The 21,179-nt window shown below is 37.6% G+C and overlaps 1 protein-coding gene across 1 annotated transcript in view; it reads right to left on the bottom strand.

The window, feature by feature from the left end:
• Positions 1–761: 761 nt before the first annotated feature.
• Col4a5 (collagen type IV alpha 5 chain) overlaps positions 762–21,179 on the bottom strand; it is a 203,090-nt gene continuing 182,672 nt past the window's right edge. The window contains exons 42-51 of the mRNA XM_050123992.1: positions 18,692–18,825; positions 15,098–15,170; positions 14,718–14,789; positions 11,135–11,263; positions 10,539–10,637; positions 8,304–8,516; positions 6,828–7,005; positions 4,405–4,519; positions 3,827–3,999; positions 762–1,967 (exon numbers count right to left, since the gene is read on the bottom strand). Coding sequence (XP_049979949.1) covers positions 1,886–1,967; positions 3,827–3,999; positions 4,405–4,519; positions 6,828–7,005; positions 8,304–8,516; positions 10,539–10,637; positions 11,135–11,263; positions 14,718–14,789; positions 15,098–15,170; positions 18,692–18,825 — 1,268 coding nt within the window. The 3' untranslated portion in view covers positions 762–1,885. The remainder of the gene's footprint in view (positions 1,968–3,826; positions 4,000–4,404; positions 4,520–6,827; positions 7,006–8,303; positions 8,517–10,538; positions 10,638–11,134; positions 11,264–14,717; positions 14,790–15,097; positions 15,171–18,691; positions 18,826–21,179) is intronic.

Raw genomic sequence — 21,179 nt, 5'->3', positions numbered from 1 at the left:
ACAACACAACAGGCCTGCAGAGAGGTAGAGGCTTTAAGAAACACAATATTATCTGCACACGCAACAATCTAAAAGTTAAAGGCTTTTTTTCAAAGTGAAATTTCAATCAGACATACATGAGCGAGGACTCAAAAATCCACATCTGCTCTTGTAAATCAAGGAACAACACTCAGATGTATGCCACATTGAAAATGAACTATGGAATGGACATAGGGGTTCAGTTAGAACTACTCGGTAGTGTTTTCATGGATTGGTCTACATGAAAAAATAATGCTAAAATAGTTATTATTGCTTAGATTCTACAATTTGCCACCATACTTTCTAAGCTTTAGATTGCCCATAGGTTCATATTGGAATCTAAAATTTTAAAAATTGTTTTGGTTGCTGCATTTTTAGCTGTAATACAAACTTTATTATAACGGCTTTAAAAGTTCTTTTATCTTTAAAAGGCCCTGGGTTGTTTTAGAGAGCTACATGTGGCTCGTTCTTAATTATTAGAAATATTAATTTATTAATCTGTTTTAAGCATTATTGATGAATTATTCTGTAAAGAGAAACTTGTTCTTTACTGTCTATCAATACCACATTGTCAAGAAATTTGGTATTACCAAAGCACCTTCCAGTAGTTTATATTTAGTCTTGGGAAAAGTTTCCATTGCTATATGTTTTCTGCGAGCTATCATAATGATCAAAGACACAGGAACAAATTGCCTGAGGAAGAAACATTTGAAGTAGCACTTAAGCCAAACAGAGAGACAATGAGCCATAATTACAATATGTAACTTTAATTAAGTTGATACTGGTGAATTAAAAAACATTCAGTGAGAAGATGACAGTTAAAGAAATAAGGTATTCTATGACTATTCATAATAAAATGTTTAAAATAAGAAGCTTTTTAAAGTCCATTGGCTTTCTGTGATTGAAAAGAGAAGACTAACCAAATACTCTCTTCTTACACAAGTGAGCCCAAAGGAAAATAATTCTTACATGAGAAGCACCAGGATAATAAGAATCCTTAATTATTTGGACAAATTTTGTTCCTCAAAACTGTTGGGAGCAAGCAAAAACAAGATATAAATATATGCAGACGGGGCACCTGATCATGAGTGTCTTGGAAAATGTATAAAAAGGATTGCTCCTTTGGCTATGGTAACTTGATAAGCAGCATAAACCATTAAAATTCTGATCAAAATCACTTAAATGATCTATTTTTTTAAAGTCAGTTAATAACTTAAGGGATAAACGTCCCAATTCATTTGCTTTCAGTAGTAAGTCAATGAAAGGATAAATTCTCTCCCATGTAAAACCTTGCTGTCTACAGTGTAGGCTTTCATACATTTTCAGTAAAGAAGGGTTGCTACCAGATCACATCTAAATGACTCGACGTTTTGAGCTGAGGCTGTTTACAGAATATACACATTCTTTACTTACAGAGCAAAATAAGATTAACACCTTTCTATTAAAAACTTGGGGTACAGTAGGATTAGTAGCACCATGAAAAAAGAATTGTTCCCCAAACAGCAGTCTTTCATTTCACTCGGTATGATTCTTCCCTTCATCGAATTTTTAATGTGCCGTTTTAGCAACAGGGCAAAATATATAAACTTCTTCATCTTAGACTCCTTGAAAAATATTATTCTGGACCCCAAAAGTATAGTCCCTTTCCCATTTCTTTCATAAGAAGTAAGGCCTTGCTCTGGCACATTGCTGAGGTACATCTGCATCTCCGTGGTGACTTGTCAGCATGCTTTGTCCTAGAGTGTATTAGCACCATTGGTGGCAGCAGTAATGAAGTTTGGGGGAGAGTAAGTGAGACATTGCATCCTGGGAATCACATATAATAATTATATAATCACATTAAAAACACAAGGAATTCTTCAAAATGTTATGTCCTCTTCATGCATACTTGACATCGGCTAATCCGTGTCCTCAAGTCTCCTGCTTTCAGCGTCTCTGACTGAGGTTTACTAGGAAAGAAAACAATGAGACAATCAGCTTTGCTTTGTTGATTTCAGTTCTATACACTTCTGCTATTACATTCTATTATAGGCATGCATTCACATACAGACATTCTCTTTTTGGTGAGCAGCTTTCCTAGAGACTTAATGCTTAATGATTTATTTATTCTTTTTTTTTTTACACACTCCGTGACCTTTTTTTTTTACTTTTTTTAAATTTTATTTTTTTTTATTTATTAAATATTTCTGTCTCTTCCCCACCTCCGCCTCCCCTTTCCCTCCCCCTCCCCCAATCAAGTCCCCCTCTCTCGTCAGCCCAAAGAGCAATCAGGGCCCTCCGTCCCGTGGGAAGTCCAAGGAAAACCCTCTCCAGGTCTCATAAGGTGAGCATCCATACAGCCTAGGCTCCCACAAATTTATTTATTCTTAAAACAATCTATCTATCTATCTATCTATCTATCTATCCATCATCTATCTATCTATCTATCTATCCATCCATCCATCCATCCATCATCTATCTATCTATCTATCTCCTCTCTCTCTCTCTCTCTCTCTCTCTCTCTCTCTCTCTCTCTCTCTGTGTGTGTGTGTGTGTGTGTGTGTTGTATGTGTATATGTGTGTATGTGTACAAGTATACCTTCTACAGCATGAATGTAAATGTCAGGACAAGTTGTGAAGCTCGTCCCCTCCTTCTACTGTGTGGGTCCTAGGGACATAACTTAAGCCATCAGGCTAGGTGTCAAGTTTCTTAGCATGCTGAGTTATCTTGCTGGACCTTAATAGTTTACTAATACATTGATTTTTATGAATTCATAGCCATTACTGATCACAAGTATTCAAAAAATTTTTATTGATGTATATTCACTGTACATAGTGATGAGTTCTATAAAGAGATTTTCATTCATGTTTATCATATAAGTTCACACCTATACCTTTACCTTTCGCCCTATATTCCATATTCTTTTTCTTTCCCTAGACAAACTTGTTTCTACTTAATTTCATTTGTGTGTGTGCATGTGTATGTGTGTAAAATCTTAGATTCAGCAATGAGAGAGAAAATATGGATATTTGTCTAAGTTTAGTTTATTTTGAATATCATGGATTTTGGCTTCATACATAATGTAATTTTGCATGGCAGAATACAACTCCACTGTATATCTAGCTATACCTTATGTTCTATATCTTCACATGTGTTTCTGTGACTGCTTTCCCCACTACTGTTTATCTTCATATGTGTGTTTCTCTGCTGCTGTTTTTTGTGATACCTTTCCTAATATTTATAAAATGAGAAAAGTTTAGGCAATTGATGTGCAATACAAGATGAAGATCATATGAAAAATAGCAAGAAGGAGGCAGTACATAAAAATAAAGACAAACTTCAAAAAATTGAGGTAGTCAGACATATAGGCATTATGTGCTATTTTATTCCATCAAAGACTTGGGATGAAGTCCCTGAAAACATTCTTAGAAAAGAATTGTGAAATTGGGATAGACTAGTTTCAGTTTTTGAAAGAAAAGAATTGTGAAATTGGGATAGACTAGTTTCGGCTTTTGAAAGAAAAGAATTGTGAAATTGGGATAGACTAGTTTCGGTTTTTGAAATGATCCCATTTTAGTAGACCAAGTCCTGATATTTTGTTATTGAAAGGTTAATGCTAAGCTACCTGTAACCATACTGACCTGCCATTAGTAACATTAGTTTCTATATGACAAGTTAGGTAGATATGGAGAACAAGCTAATACTAAATAACTCAGTCCAACAAATTCTTCAAATTCACAGGAGATATACCACCCATTAATAAAATCTCTCTTCACTAGTATCTATGAAGAAGGTTCTAGGCCTGAACTAAAGCCATAAGCGACTCACCTGAACATGTCTGACATATCAACAGTGGCCAGCCAAAAGCTATAGGAATTGGCATAGTAGTTGCATGTCCCCCGTCCATGACATTCGATGAAAGGAGCCGAACGAAATTCCTCCAAACAGGAACCAGGAGAGGCTAAGGCTTGGCCTGAGCCTTCTGCTCCTGCACTTGTATGCTAAAACAAAAGAACATGTTCCATAACACATATGTACTATAATGCTTTAGTGATTATTCAATATAAATACCTAACCTGGTCACAAGTTAGAATACAATAAAGAAAACTAGGACTAAAGGTAAGAGAACAGTATCCACATCAAGAGCAATAAACAAAAGCAATGGGCATAAATATATAATCTACATATTATACTATAATATTATATATATACTTATATGTATAAGTATATAATACATAAAGATGTATTACAGAAAATGTGGGAGGGAGAACACAGTGCTTAGACAGAAGCTATTTGGTATTCAAACTTATTATTACACAGATAACTGAGCTGTCTTCAAGTTGGGAGAAATGGACATATGATGGAGGGTCAACTGTGACGAGAAAAGCAAGGATGGGTTTCCATACCATCATGAAGGAATAACCAATCCACAGAGAGTCCCACCCCTGAGGACAATGTGGAATTTGAATAGTCTGGCTGTGAACTGCGATCACCACAGCTGGTGCCTCACACACTGCACATCTGGTAAAGGAAAGGGAGAGAGAACATGAGTGAGTATGAAGGAAACAACAATCATTCTTCAGAGATGCCTTCTGAGGCCCTTGGCCATGTCCTCAATGATCAGAAGAGGAGAAAAATGCATTTTGAAGATCATTTTTGCATAAGAACTCTCTTCCCACATGCATAATACATTTATAAGCAGAAACTGCAAGGCTTTTTTTCGAGACATTGTAGTACTACAGCTACTGCATTTTCATTTTCCATTGTGACATAAATTTGCATCAGACTTGCTGTAGCCAGTGGTGTAATTGCCGTAGAAGTTTGGCTTACTGAGCTCTACATACTTGCAGTCAAAGTGCCCAACTGGAGGTAGACACTTAATAATGTATGACTGCTAAGAACAATGTCTGTTAAGCTGGAAGACAAGAATCAGATATTTTCTCAATCTCCACCCAGTATTCTTCCTCCAAAGGACATTTATTAGTCTTTTGGCCACATTTGGGTAAAGACAATTGACCCAGAAAGGCTGGGGAGGTGTCCAGGCAGCAGATGAGATGTGGTTGAAAACTATAACATGAGTAAGAAGAGCCACAGAATGAATATTGCTGCATATATCAAAATTTTAATAAAGAGCATGAAGGAACATCTTGAAATATGATGGAGGCTAATTTAGCAAAATTTATCTGGATAATACATAATATATTATGGAAACTTTTAGTCCATAAAGTTGAGACTGAAAAAAAATTCTCCCCTAAACACTTCCATGCATTGCTATGCTCCTCCACCCCACAACACACATGGATTTAGGTAAATATATTACCAAGGGAATCATGAAACTGCTAATAAAGACAAAATAGGTAACATCACTGTATTCAGTGTCAAAGAAATTAGACTTAGTAGTTAGCCATCCCTTCAGGTTACTAGAACCCTGTATCATGATCACAATATCAGTAGCACTATTCAGTATTCTCAAGAGATCGCTTTAAGTTACTGCTCCAAAGTGAAAAACAAAACAAAACAAAGCAGGAAATCTCTGCTAATGGGACCAGCCTCTAACAGTTACTTTAAGGGAATGCCAAATCTCATCTATTACTTCAACTCCCGATTTCTGTTTATCCTAATAATGTGGTGTATATTTTCCACTGTGAGATATAATCCAGTCACATCAGGACCACATCAATAATATTTAATGTAACAGAACTCTAGCCAAGGACTATCCCTACGCAATTCAAGTACATTGATAGTGCTTTAATCTTCTGTAAACTTTATCTCAAATAATTGTTTGAGGGGTGATAGCGCTGCTCATTATAATATACCAAATAAATTCCAAGATATAATTCGGCAGGTAAAGCATTCTACTATCTGTGCTCAAGATAATTTTCTAATCTTTCTCCCTATGGAAACTTTACATTCTCAAGACCTTTGTCTATTTTCCATTCTCATTTCTTTCCTTACTACAACTTTCCTTATAATTATATGTGTAGCTCTTAACCTCTGGGCCATGTCTACAGCTTGGCTACACATGGGGCCCAGACCACACAGCTGCCATGGGAGGCCGCACCAGGTTCCAGGAAAAGCCATAAGCTGACACCACCCAGGGAGGGCCAGCATCTAAAGGCAAGTACCTGACAACCCAACCATAGACAGGATTAGATAAGATCACCAGATCTCCCTGAGCCCAGGACTCATCTATTCCTCTTTTGCCAAGAACCCTAGACAAATGTCATCCAATCAGGGTTCTGAACCCTGGAAATGCCCTCACCCCAACATCTACTATGATAAACAAACAAACAAAAAAAAATCCTATCCCAACTGCTCTCAACCACTGCGTCAGACAAACAGAGGGTCCAAGCTTAAGCTTGAATAAAGGCTCTTTGATTTAAAATAAAATTACATGTTTAGCTAGTTGTTTTCCAATCTATCAAAGACAGAGCAGTACAAAATATATTTCTTTGAGATCCTCAGGTGTCGCCAGTTAGAATTAAACATCCTTTCCTCCATACTTTTGCCAAATGTTTTATTTGATCTTTTGTAGCACTTAGCCTAAGCTGGATACATACCACATTAGTACAAATTAGCACAAATATACACAAGTATATTGCCTAGTGACTAGACTGAGTTCTATTTATATTAAAATGCTTGTCATAGGACCTGATCAAAAGTTGATCTCCAACAAACACAGTTCAAACCAAATATGGGGATGATATTGAAAATCACTCTTGTGTATATAACTTGGGTTGAATAGCACTGATTATCCATTTTAGACTGATTTCTTACAAGTTAAACTAAGCTGAGATTGGTAAAACTAAAAGCTAAATCACTGTCTTACCGACTAATGAATGGCTGGATGCTCTGACCCTTCAGGGGTTCCATGCTCATTGGCATGGGCTCTGGGGTGGAAAGCCAGTAAGAATAGTCATTTCTTGAAGCAAAGTTACAAACATTGTTAATGTTGCAGAACATGAAAGGCATGGTACTGAATCGACGAAGGCAGCTGCCAGCGGTTCCTAGGAAGAATTGAAAAGAAAAAGATGAAGGAATACATCATGTTTACTTTCTCCTGAAATCATAAAAACAATGTTTTATAAAGAAATTGTGCACATTTCTTAGATTAAAAAACACAAGTTTTTGAAATCCCAGCTTTCACTCATTTTGTCATTTATAAAATCAAGATGTATTTTACAATGAATGCAGATTTCATTGTTATAGATAATTACATATTCCCAGTGTTGTTTTTAAGTTCGTTATGGATCCTACAAACAATGGTGTCTACTGAAGAACCTCTATACATTTTTTGAGGACACATAAAAAAGACATACTAAATCTTTGCAGAATCTGTCAATATCCATGTTGCCCCTTTTTTCTAAGATGTGTTCAGTATGCATCTTGTGTGGGCTAGGAATTTCTTCAAGTGTATTAATAATATTAATAACAATGCTGGCCAATTACAGACAGGTTTAGAAATAATTTGAAAGTTAAACAAACGTGAAAGAAGAAGGAAAGATTGCAAGAAGAACAAAGAAAAGGAAAGTCAAGGTTAAATTGATATTCAATCTAGATTCTCACCTCCAGTGCACTGAGACATCCCTCACACCTACAGAGTTAGCAAAGCACACCTCTAGGTGTGTTTGTTTCCTGATAAAGGAGAGCCCATCTTGAATATGGATCATACCATCCAATAGACTTGGCATAAAGAAGAGGAAAAAGAGAGAAAGAAGAAAGGCCACTAGCACAGACTTTCATTTCTCTACTTCCTAGTCATCATGAAACGAGTATATCTGTTCTTCAATGCCCTTCCACCATGATGTTTTGCATCATTAAGGTCAGGAGACAGTGGCACTAGCTGACCACAGAATATGGCACTATGAGAGAAAATAAATCCTTTGTTCCCTCCCCACTTTTTGGTTTTTGAAAGAGGGTTTCTCTGTGTAGCCCTGGCTGTCGTAGAACTCACTCTGTAGACCTGGCTGTGTAATCAAACAGCTGCTCTACTGTAGAGAGCCCAGAACAAATATTCCCTTATTAAGCTAAATAAAAGGAAACATGGTCCCTATGAAGTCATCTTGTTTTAAGCCAAAAATGGTACCTTGTACTAGCTACAATGACTTTAATATTTTTATTTAAACTTAAAACTATTCATTTAAAATCTATAGTGACTGTAGTTAGTTGGCCTTGACATTATCTTCAATTTGAAGAACCCAAAGAAAAGAGGTATGTACTTTGTCTAAAGTCATTCTAGGCCCCAAGAGGATTTTTAAAATAAACACAAAATGCATAGAGAGAAATTTGATGCCAACTATCTTACCCAAGTCTTGACCGTGGGCTCTTTTATTTCCTTGTACATACAGGAGAGAAAAGCCATCATAGATATGCACTGTTCCCTGTGGGCATTGTGGGGCATCTGTTGTCTGGCTGTGGCGTGTGATTAGGAATCCATGGGCAACTGAGGTGGTTCCAGGGGGACCTGGAGGTCCTTGCAATCCATCTGGTCCTGGGGGACCATCCAATCCACGCATACCTAATTTTATGAAATCAAGATTAAGTAAGCTTTATACCACTAATGTGGCTATAAAAAAAGTATAATGACTTAATTTGAGTAGTTAATTTATTCAATATTTATAGGGGGTCTATAAAAATATTGTCAGATATAATGGGCAGAGAGACAAATGAGATTATTTCCTTTGCCCTCAAAGTGATTGTATTTATTTCCTCCTGGTATTAGCTAAAGACATTGAGACCTAAAATCCTAGAAGAACAGAGTTTTCGGTGGGATGAAGTGAGACCTATTGAAAGCCAGTATTATCTATTCTCTTGCTATACTAAAGGAATTTGACTCTTACAACCAAATTTCAGCCAGCTGTTTTGTTAATCAACAGGAAAAGAAAGGTATGGTTTCTGCAGTTCTTCCAGCTTCAGTGCTGAAATCTTTTCCTTTCACTACTCTGGAGAACTGTTCTGAAGGATACTTGCTTACAACATAGGTAACACACTCTTAAGAAGCCTCCAAAATGCACCATTTTAATATACCACTAGATCTCCTTTGCATGAGCTTATTTAAAAATTCTTATATCAAGCTCTTTAACCACAGTTTGTGCTGAGCTTTGCTTTTAGGACACTTTATACCTGTGATAAAAACATCACTTATTTGTTCATTCTCTGGAAAAACAGTTACTAAATTGACAGTGTTGGCTCTAGGAAGGCCCACATGAATCACTACTTTGTATTGTCACCAATGATACATTTTTCTAACACACATTCTTTATGTTTATATTATCTTGTTATACACACACACATAAAGTCTAAGGTTATTAACATGTTATCAATCTATTCAGTTATAATCTTCCTAATTTTTTGTTATTGTTGCTTTGTTTTGTTTTGTTTTGTTTTGTTTTAGAGACAGTGTTTCTCTGTGTAGCTCTGACTGAAGCTCTCACTCTGTAGACCAGGCTAGCCTCGAACTCACAGAGATCTTCCTTCTTTGCATCCCTAGTGCTGGGAATAAAGGTGTGTGCCAAGACCACTCAGCTTCTATTTTTTTTATTTTAGCAATCATATTAGTATATTTTTTTACAAGCATATTCAAATACTTTTTGGAACTAGGTTGACGTCAGATAGGAATTTAGGAAGCTGAGTCTCAGCACTCAGGAGGCTGAAGGAAGAAGATTGTTATGAATTTTAGGCCAGCCCAGGCTACATTATGAAGCCTGAGCCAATCATTATTGCATAGTGATATATTGAAGCAAAATACAAAACAATGAAATAAACTTAGTGATATAAAGGTCAATATTGTTTTATGTTTGTTTGTTTCAAGACAGGGTTTCTGTGTCCAGCTCTGGCTGTCCTGGAACTTGCTTTTTAGATCTGGCTGCCCTCAAATTCAGAGATCCCTTTGCCTCCTGAGTGCTAGGATTAAAAGTGTGGGCCACCACTGTCCTGCTCCAAATTAATATTGTAAAGAGAACCTACTAATCGCTGTCTTAAACAATCTGGATATTAATATATCTTCGCAGCATGAGATTTCACCGTGATCTTCAAAGTTCTATGGTTATCATTTAAGATTTTAACCTATATTTATTGCATTTTGTGGGAAATTATCTTCTGTAATATTAGAAAATGAAGAAAGATTTAAAAGTTGTTATAAGGGAATTGTGGGATTTAAATAAACACACTGAAATTTAGTTGAGTAGAGCTGGAGATGTGTCTTAATAGTAACCTGCGCAGCACACTCAAGCCCTGGGTTTAAACACCTGCTACAATAAAAATAAAATAAAAATAGTTCAACTAGTAATTATTTTGGGTACTTGAAAGAGTATTTTGGATTTCTAGTGCTTTATATACAAGCAAAATCCAAGTAACATGTTTATGTTTGTCTGGTATAGCATAGCTCCTTGATTGTGCCTTCCTATTTTGCCCTAGCTCTGGATGTGAGTTAGTCATGCTCTTTCATTAAGAAGTTACCACAGCTACAAATACAGGCTCACATCCAGAGCCCTTGAAAACATAAACGTTACAACCAGCAGCACTATTTCAGTCATTTTACCTGGCTGTCCAGGCAGACCTGGGTCTCCTTTGTGCCCTCCTGCACCGTCAAAGCCTGGGAGCCCATTGCGCCCTGGATCTCCTGGAGGGCCAATTGGACCTACAGGGGAAAAAATGGATTTTAACACAGTCGAGTCATTTCAATTATCATGCCCAGAGAAGTTCAAAGAAATATGGTTGGACCTAAAGGGTGGTTGTGCATGAGATTTTAACCTGCCTTTCTCTCTTTCTTTCTTTCTTTCTTTCTTTCTTTCTTTCTTTCTTTCTTTCTTTCTTTCTTTCTTTCTTTCTTTCTTTCTTTCTTTCGTTTTTTGAGACAGAGTTTCTCTGTAGCTTTGGAGCCTGTTCTGGAATTAGCTCTTGTAGACCAGGCTGATCTCGAATTCAGAGATCTACTTGCCTCTGTCTATCGAGTACTAGGATTAAAGGTGTGCGCCACCACCGCCCAGTTTGAGATTTTAAGATTTACAAGAAAAGTGGAGGTGGGACCTGTGGTGGACTGGTATTCTATTCATAGCTGAGACTATTATTGTCAGAGAAAAACTCTTGACATGTAAGGAGCAAATTAAAGTCTGAAACAATGATCTACAAAGGTACCTGGTAAGCCTGGAGGGCCTGGAAATCCTGGTGGACCTTTTAATCCAGGTTGGCCAGGAACCCCTGGAGGACCAGCATCTCCTTTGATTATAATGCTCTGTCCTGAAGGACCAGGTAACCCGGGAGGACCTGAGAAGCAAAGCATACAAATGTGAAGATGGTGAAGAGAAATGTCAGAAGAAACAGATGCCAAATTGGTCTATGGTCACAGATATATTTTTTAAACTATTTGTTTATTGTGTATACAGTGTTCTGCCTGTATGGATGACTGCAGGCCAGAAGAGGGTACAGATCTCATTATAGATCATTGTGAGCCAACATGTGGGTGCTGGGAATTGAACTCAGGGCCTTTGGAAGATCAGGCAAGGTTCTTAACCTCTGACCCATCTCTCCAGCCCTCACCAGATATATTTTTATGACAAACAAGAGAAAAGTATTTAACTGCTGTAACTACTGCCACATCAAACAGAAGTTTATTTGGGGAAACTGCAATTACTTCATCAAAAAAATCAAAACTAGCTATGTCAGCCCTTTGATACGTTCCAGGAATCCTCACCAGGAGGAAAACTCCAGACTCACACAGTAACTCCATCTTCCCATGCTGAGAACCCTTCTTCCCCTCATCTCTAGGCAGAAAGCCAAGTTCCAGCTGCCAACTCTATCTATCTTTGCCAACTCCATCCAACTGTTCTTAACTCTCTAATAAAGTGACACAGATTAACAGATTGCATCAGAAAACAAGATCTCTCTTTTTGTTGCCTTCAAGAAACGTACATAATGACCAACAATAGATACCATCTTAGGGATGGAAAAAGATATTTTAATAAAATGAATTTAAAAATTAAACATAAGGTAGCTATTCTAATATCTGATGAAATAGACTCAAAACCAAAACTAATCAGAAGAGATGAGGAGTAAAACTTTATACTCATTAAAGGAAAAATCCAACAACAGGATTTTGCGATCCTAACCATATATGCACTAAGAACAGGATACAAGTGGCTAAGAATCATTTCAGAATGCTTCATCCATCAGGGAAATGCAAATTAAAATTACTTTGAGATGTCATCTTACCCAGTCATAATGTCTAGAATACAAACAAAACACATACACACATACAGTACACACAAACAAACAACCAAATAACAAAACAAAAAAAAAATGACAAATGGTGGCATGGATGGAGAAAAAGAGGAACATTTGTTCCCTGATAGTAGGAATACATCCTTGTGTAGCCACTATGGAAATCAGAAAGTTCTTCAGAAAGCTGGAAATAGATCTACATACGATCCAGCTTTATCACTTTTGAGTATATAAGCAAAGGAGATAGTTACTCATCCATGTTTATTGCTGCTCTCTTCACAGTAACCAGAAAATGAAAACAGCCTAAATATTAAACAACTGATGAAATAGTAATGAAAATGTGATTTATTTACACAATGAAACATTTTTCAAATATTAAGAAAAATTATAACATGAAATTTGTAGGTAAATGCATGAGGCTGGAAACAATAATTCTAAGTAGGTAATCCATAAACAGCAAGGCAAACATCACTTGTTTTCTCTAATTTGTGGATGTTAGCTTTGAGTCATCAGATAAGTGTGTTTCATTTGGAGTACTCATAGAGGTCAAGAAAATACTAAGGGAGCATGGAGAGAAGATTTCTGAGGAGGAAAGACAGAAAACACTGTTATTAAAGGTTCAGTGGGAATAAAGGAACGCCAAGTGTTAAATTGGGGTGGGGAAAGGGAGTGCAGGGTAGAGGAGGGACAATGGGGATGGATAAATAACATTAAGGAATTTTGAAAATATCACATGGAAACCTCCTATTGCAGAGTAGCAGGTAGCAATGATATCCCTGAAGATACTACAGGCTAACAAATGAAAAGCCCACTGCCAAGACTAAGTTACTTCTTTTGAAATTGTTGGGCAGTGAGGTCCCATAGACTACTCCAGACATTACTGGCTCTTGGTTACTCGGAATTTGATGGTAAGACCCCCATTGCTGAAGACACCACTGACTTGAGTCAAAGAATTTGCAGAAATCAAGCTTAGTACTGACCTGGAAGCTTCATCTCTACTGGCTAGCTTTCCTGCTGTTGGATGGGGCTAGGCACGTTATCAGAGGGGAAAAGTAATCATAAATCGTACCCAGCTATGAACCTTATTATCTACAAGAATGACTAGCCTAGCAAAACATGTGTACTGGTGCAACAGTGACAGAAACATCATAGGGGTAATCAACCACTTTCTCAGTGAGTTCAAGTGCTGCTCAAAAGATGAATCCTATACCTGGCACCATTATTAGGTCAAGAATCTATGGTTATACAGGTCGTAGGCTTCAAGCGAGAATATACTACTATTACTCTGCTAAATAGGCATAGTATTAAACTGACGACTAACGATTTACCATTATACCCATAGATGGACGCATTTCTCAACGTTCGTCAGAGGAAGTTCTATTTTCAGCAGATGTTAATCAAAACAGTGATACAGAGGCCCGAAACTAATGAAGGTACATAGAATAAGAGATTGAAGAACGCTCAGTCATAGACACACACAACCCCACACACATACTCAAAATGCATCTGCACTTCCAAAACTCAGGAAGTGCTTTCAACGTTGTGCAAGAGGAGGCCCAGAAAGAGTGTAAAAGCTAGCGGTGGTAGATGATTACAAGGCAACACAACAGAGAAGTTGCATATACGAACTCACAGTAGTTGGGATGGCATGCACGAGACTTTGTGAGCCCAACTCCCAGCATGGAGAGGGGAATTGGGCACAAGTTCCCACCATCACTAAGGAACTACTGGCCATTGTTAGCTACTGATAGAGAGCAAATACATTTTCTCGAAGAGTGTAGTACTAGATAAGTTGACTATGTTCCAGTGAAAGGCCATATGTCCAAGAATATCTGGGCAGCACAAATTGGTCTTTTAAAATATTATCGTTGTGGTTTATTGTTTTTTAATGTTGGGCATGTAGAGAAGAGGCTAGGTCTAAGATGAAGTGGGAGAAAATAAGTAATTGTGAGCAAAACATGTCCAAACTCTCAAAAAAAAAACCTAATTGAATATTTCTAAGTGATGTTTAAAAACCAAATATATTTCTTAGCGTTGGTGTAAAACAATAGAAATTTCATGCCTCTCTGTTGGGGATGACAGCCCCACTCCCTGACAAGCCCCATTTGATTCTGCATTATGTACAGTTCTTTGTTGTTTAAGACAGTTACTGAAACAATCAACAGATATCCTCTTTTATGGTTTATGAAAAATCTCTTTAACTCCATTAGCATAAAACTTTTAATTTAAAAATATACAAATGTACAGAAGCAACTTGTTCTTATAATCTGGTCAATTGAATATGGTAATATTAGCATAAATAATAAAATCTTAAGACTTTCTTGCTGATACTGAATCTATCTTAAATTTAATAGGCTGGTTATCAATATAACATAATTAAAGAGTTTAAGAAATTAGGAAATTATGTTGATAGCTTGGAAAGACAGAATGGGACTTTCAAAAGCCTTTCATATTTCTAAGTAACATGCATAAACAGCCTTAGGAGAAGAAAAATCCTTACCTGGGGGCCCGGTAAGGCCTGGTTCCCCATCGGGGCCAGTTGAGCCTGGTATTCCAATGGGTCCTTTCATTCCTTGAAATATAATACATAAAATAAAATCAGATAGAAAAAGCAACAAGACAACCTTTACACAGGAAAATGAGAAAAAAATTGATTTTTACCAAAGGAGCTTAATAGAGTCAGCACTAGTTGAACTTAGTGTGTTGTTAAGAATGATAATAATAATAGTAACAATAGAAGAGAACATGAACTTGGGTGAGCTGGAGGAAGGCAATGGGGGTGGATATGATAACAATATATTGAATATATGAAAAGTCCCAAGAATAAATAAAAATACTTTAGAAATATAAAGGTAAACCTTAAAACATCCTTTCAAATACCTGGGAATCCTGGAACACCAGGGAGACCAGGATCTCCTTTCATTCCATTGAGACCTGGCCGGCCAGGATTACCCTAAATAAGTAACAATCACTGTTATTAGAAAAATAACAAGGGACCTTGGGGGAGGATTGAAGAGGGGAGGGGAGAGGCAAGGAGAGGAGCAGAGAAAAATGTAGAGCTCAATAAATATGAAAAAAAGAAAAAAGATACTATCTTCATAAATAATATATATACTAATGTATTCTCAGTAGGGACTCCGAGCGCTATAGAGGAAACCCGTTCTCTCCCAACCCTCCCATCTCTCTCCCCATCCTCATGTAAGGTGACATATCCCTTCACCTCTGCCTCCCTTTGGTGACATGGGTGATTACATGTAGATTCTGTCTAATAATCTGGACCAATTGCCCCAATCTCAAAATCCTTCCTTTACTCATGATTCTCTCTTGCCCCCATGCTTCCAAGTTTCTCAGGAGATCTTGTCTTTTTCTACTTTTTACTTCTCATGTAGATTATGTCTATGTAAGTCTCTCTTAGTGTCTGTATTGTTGTATAAGTTCTCTGGGATTGTGGTTTGTAGGCTGGATTTCTCTGCTTTATGTTTAAAAACCACCTGTGAGTTTTTAAAGACATGTGATAATTGTCTCTCTGTGTCTGGGTTGCCTCAATGAAAATAATGTTTTCTAGCTCCATCCATTTTCCTGCAAAATTCAAGCTGTCGTTGTATTTTTCTGCTGTGTAGTACTCCATTGTGAAGATATGTATCTTAATAAATATTAAGAGAATAAACGTGTGCTGTTTTAAAGTAAAAAAGAAAAAGAAAAATAACAAGGAAGGGATAGAGAAGAGGAATGAAGATTCAAATGTTGCACAGTGGCTTAGAGAACTGTATTTCCAGTTACACTTGAAGGATTCAGATTCTAACTCTGCCTCTTACTACTTTGTGGCTTTTAAATATTTAAATCTAGGTAGCTAGAAGAAGAATGGTGGTATGAAAAAAATAAGATCCTGGAAACATGTTAAGGATAATGATTTCTACTATAAGGAAGGTTTCACAGTTAGAAGACAGACCAGAGGAGCGACGCAACGCAGGCCTCAGGCTGCAGCCCGGACCTGCTGGCGCCACGGCAGAGGACACAGGCGGCAGGGACCAGCGAGCAACACCGAGAGCAGATCGCCCCACTACAATTAAATCAAAGAGGTAGGCCTTTGGTTGGCCTTCAAACTCTATTACAGAGCTACAGTATTGAAAACAGCTTGGTATTGGCATAAAAACAGAGAAGTCGACCAATGGAATCGAATAGAAGACCCTGACTTTAACCCACAAACATATGAACACCTGATTTTCGATAAAGGAGCTAAAAGTATACAATGGAAAAAAGAGAGCATCTTCAACAAATTGTGCTGGCAAAACTGGATGTCAATCTGTAGAAGAATGAAAATAGACCCATATCTATCACCATGCACAAAACTCAAGTCCAAGTGGGTGAAAGACCTCAATATCAGTCCAAACACACTGAACCTGATTGAAGAGAAAGTGGGAAGTACTCTACAACACGTGGGCACAGGAGACCACTTCCTACGTATAACCCCAGCAGCACAGACAGTAAGGGCCTCATTGAATAAATGGGACCTCCTGAGACTGAGAAGCTTCTGTAAAGCAAAGGACACTGTTGCTAAGACAGAAAGGCAACCCACTGACTGGGAGAAGATCTTCACCAACCCCACAACTGACAAAGGTCTGATCTCCAAAATATATAAAGAACTCAAGAAACTAGACCGTAAAAGGCTAATCAACCCAATTATAAAATGGGGCACTGAGTTGAACAGAGATCTCTCAACAGAAGAAGTTCAAATGGCCAAAAGACACCTAAGGTCATGCTCAACTTCCTTAGCGATCAGGGAAATGCAAATCAAGACAACTTTAAGATACCATCTTACACCTGTCAGAATGGCGAAAATCAAAAACACCAATGATAGCCTTTGCTGGAGAGGTTGTGGAGAAAGGGGTACACTCATCCATTGCTGGTGGGAATGCAAACTTGTGCAACCACTCTGGAAAGCAGTGTGGAGGTTTCTCAGGAAATTTGGGATCAACCTACCCATGGACCCAGCAATACCACTCTTGGGAATATACCCAAGAGAGGCCTTATCACACAACAAAAGTATATGCTCTACTATGTTCATAGCAGCATTGTTTGTAATAGCCAGAACCTGGAAACAACCTAGATGCCCTTCAATTGAAGAATGGATGAAGAAAGTATGGAATATATACATATTAGAGTACTACTCAGCAGTAAAAAACAAGGACTTCTTGAAGTTTGCAGGCAAATGGATGGAAATAGAAAACACTATCCTGAGTGAGGTAAGCCAGACCCAAAAAGAGGAACATGGGATGTACTCACTCATATTTGGTTTCTAGCCATAAATAAAGGACATTGAGCCTACAATTCGGGTTCTTAGAGAAGCTAAATAAGAAGGAGAACCCAAAGAAAAACATATAGGCATCCTCCTGAATATTAACCTTCATCAGGCGATGAAAGGAGACAGAGACAGAGACAGAGACAGAGAAAGAGACAGAGACAGAGACCCACATTGGAGCACCGGACTGAAATCTCAAGGTCCAAATCAGGAGCAGAAGGAGAGAGAGCACGAGCAAGGAACTCAGGACAGCGAGGGGTGCACCCACACACTGAGACAATGGGGATGTTCTATTGGGAACTCGCCAAGGCCAGCTGGCCTGGGTCTGAAAAAGCCTGGGTTAAAACCGGTCTCGCTGAACATAGTGGACAATGAGGACTACTGAGAACTCAAGAACAATGGCAATGGGTTTTTGATCCTACTGCACGTACTGGCTTTGTGGGAGCCTAGGCAGTTTGGATGCTCACCTTACTAGACCTGGATGGAGGTGGGTGGTCCTTGGACTTGCCACAGGGCAGAGAACCCTTATTGTTCTTTGGGCTGATGAGGGAGGGAGACTTGATTGGGGGAGGGGGAAGGATAGGGGAAGCGGCAGTGGGGAAGAGACAGAAATCTTTAATAAATAAATAAAAAAAAAGAAAAAAAGAAGAAGACAGACCAGAAAGAATAGGCTGTCTACCAGGAATCTGCTTGAATGAAATAAGTAAAAGTTTCTGACTCTCTGGGTTATTCAAACAAGAGAGAAAACACAGGAGTAACTGTACATGTTATTCTCTTTATAGGCAAAGAGAGAGAACTGGGGTGTCTCTTCTTTTTCATAGATGCAAAGCAAAACCATGTAGTGGAACTCAAACCTGACCCTGATTCTGATTTCAACATCTAAACTATGCCCACTAACCACGATTACTTCTCTATGGGTGTATTCATCCAAATGCAATGCACTGGTGTGTAGATGTAAATTTCTTTATCACAGGTTTGCTTTCACCAAAACCCCCTTTCTAAAAAACAGCAAAGACACTTTAGTGGAAAGACTAGGGGCCTTGCCTTCTCTTTTATTTTTACTTCACCAATGAGCCCCATAGTGAGTATTAATAAAATTCTGCAGCTCAGAATTCCCACTTTGAGAGCTCTCTCACACAATCTTCTTTCATCAACTATCTAGGCCCATTTCCTACCGGGAGTCCTGGTGGTCCTTGATCTCCTTTCAAACCAGGTAAGCCGGGTTGCCCAGGTGGGCCTGGGTTTCCCCTCTCTCCTTTAATAGCTCCATTTCCAGGGGGACCACGGGGGCCTTCTGAACCTGGTAGACCTGATAATGTACAACAAATGGCCACATTTGAGTATAGTATGTCAGACTTTTAAAATATCAGTTATCTTTGTGTTTACAGATAAAATACAGAGATGCAGACTGAGTAATTTCCTAGTGTAAACGTGGGTTCTTTTTATTATTAATGCCGTTTTGGGGACTTTTCAAGTTTACATACTTTTCTGGATCAGCATCTCAGGTATCTCAGATTGTCCTTAAACACACTATGCAGCCAAGAATGACCTTGAATTGCTCATCTGTCTGCCTCCACCTCCCAAGCTCTGGGATTATAGGGATGCACCACCAAGTCTACTGTGTGGCATTCTGGGGATTGAATGGAAGGTTTCGTGCATACTAGGCAAATACTTTACCAACTCAGATCTAAAGCAACTCTGGATATGACAGTATTTGCTTCTGTAGTCCTCACAGATGCCCTGCAGCAGGGGAAGCTGCTGGCCTCAGGACCAGCACTTACAGAATGACTGCTAGAAAGTGATTAGGAATTCATGCCATTTCTCTTGTGCAATGAAAATTAAATTACTTAGGGATGAGGATGTAGCATTGGACTAGGTCCTGGGTTTGATTTTCAGTATAACAAAAAGTTCAATTCCTTTATTCATTAGAAGCTATATTCATTCAACGTTTATTACTATGAAAATTTTGTAGTGTGGTGGATCAAGAACTTTGTAGTGTGGTGGATATGGCTTTATGTATGCTAGGTAAGCATCTAGCTTCTGAAAAATGACTTCTTAAGCAATTGACACTTAATCACACTAACTTTAAGTTCATTGTAGTGATACATTTGACACATGGAATGTGTTTTAAATGTCAGATATTTATTGTTTCAGTATAGTATGTGTAAGATTTATTTCAAAATATTTTCATGTTTTTCTAATCTTTAAAAAAATGCACTATATTTTTAATGTACCATTCTAAATAAGGTTATCAGTTCTGTTAAGCAACCAGGTGTTTGGATCACTGCATAAGCCTTTTGTAGGAAGGTAGGGAATAAATGTTACACATCTGGAGAGTTTCAGTATAACAAAAAGTTCAATTCCTTTATTCATTAGAAGCTATATTCATTCAACGTTTATTACTATGAAAATTTTGTAGTGTGGTGGATCAAGAACTGATCCTATTTAGTCTTTCCTTAAGAAAATACTTACAAAGCCCTAACAAAGTGAGCGTGTTTATCTTCTGTCCTGTGGTTGTCTCAATTTTTAAAATTGATTCTAAAAAAATTATTCAGGTAAAGTTTTAAAAGGAATCATGACCTACCTATACATGTAGGAATTTAAAACAGTGGGCTGGAGTTTACCCATGGACAAAGGGTCTAATTTGACATGAGATTAAACTCAAACTTTAATCACCTTCCCTAATTTTCACTACTGCAAAGGAAAGGGTATATACTGGTGAGAAAGACTACCACAGGGATAATTATGAAAAACTGGATACAGAAATTACAATGCTGGGTTCAAATCCAGCTCCATCAGTAATTAGCTCTTTGATCTTGACAAGATTATTAATCCTTTCAGCTTCAATTTCTTCTTTGAAATCGAAACAAAAAAATAGCCTTAGCTTTCACCTGATATTGGGAAAGATTAAGTGAAATAGCAGGTAAACATTACTTAGTTCAGTGCCTATCAAATAGTAAGGACCACAAAATGTTGATATTTAGATAGTTATGATTGCTATTACATTATTCGTAGTAAAATCAATAAGAAGAATGAATCTTACAAGTTTTTTTTAACATTTTAAGGATTTTCAAATGATTTCATAATGCGTCATTTATCTGACTATGACAAAGAGGAAGCAAGTTCATGATAAAACAGTAATTAATTTTCGCATTTAGAAAACGTAAGTCACACAATTACCTTATCCTGGCATGCAGACTCCACAATCACAAAAGTGCCTTTCCCCATTCTAAAGAAAGGTTTGGGGGTACTTTGTATTTAGAAAAGAAAACCACATCTGCTTAGCTCAAATACACTCGAATAAGGCTTTCTAAACCAACATGGTAATTTGCCCAATTTAGACTAGAAGTCTGGTAGAAAATTGGGCTGTTAAGTAAAAACTAAATGAGCTCTGAAAACCTAATGACAATGATGAGTAAAAATTTCGGATGGGAAAACTGAACACCTGACTGCCATCTCTCTAGAGTTTCTAGTCGACTGCATCATTTGATGAAGAGGCACTACTCTTTTCTCAACTAAAATAAAATACCAGGAATTTTATGTCATTTCAGACCTGGCACTTGTACTGTCTCCAAAAATTAAGTTAATGATATAGTAAGGACATAGGAATTTAATTTTAACTGTACACAATAGCTTCCTTCCTCTATTATTGTAAAGAGCCTT

Source organism: Alexandromys fortis, unplaced genomic scaffold (assembly GCF_014885135.2).
Source record: "Alexandromys fortis isolate MF-2015 unplaced genomic scaffold, M_Fortis_MF-2015_v1.1 scaffold_195, whole genome shotgun sequence".
NCBI lineage: Eukaryota > Metazoa > Chordata > Mammalia > Rodentia > Cricetidae > Alexandromys > Alexandromys fortis.
This window is presented reverse-complemented; position numbering and strand designations above follow the sequence as displayed.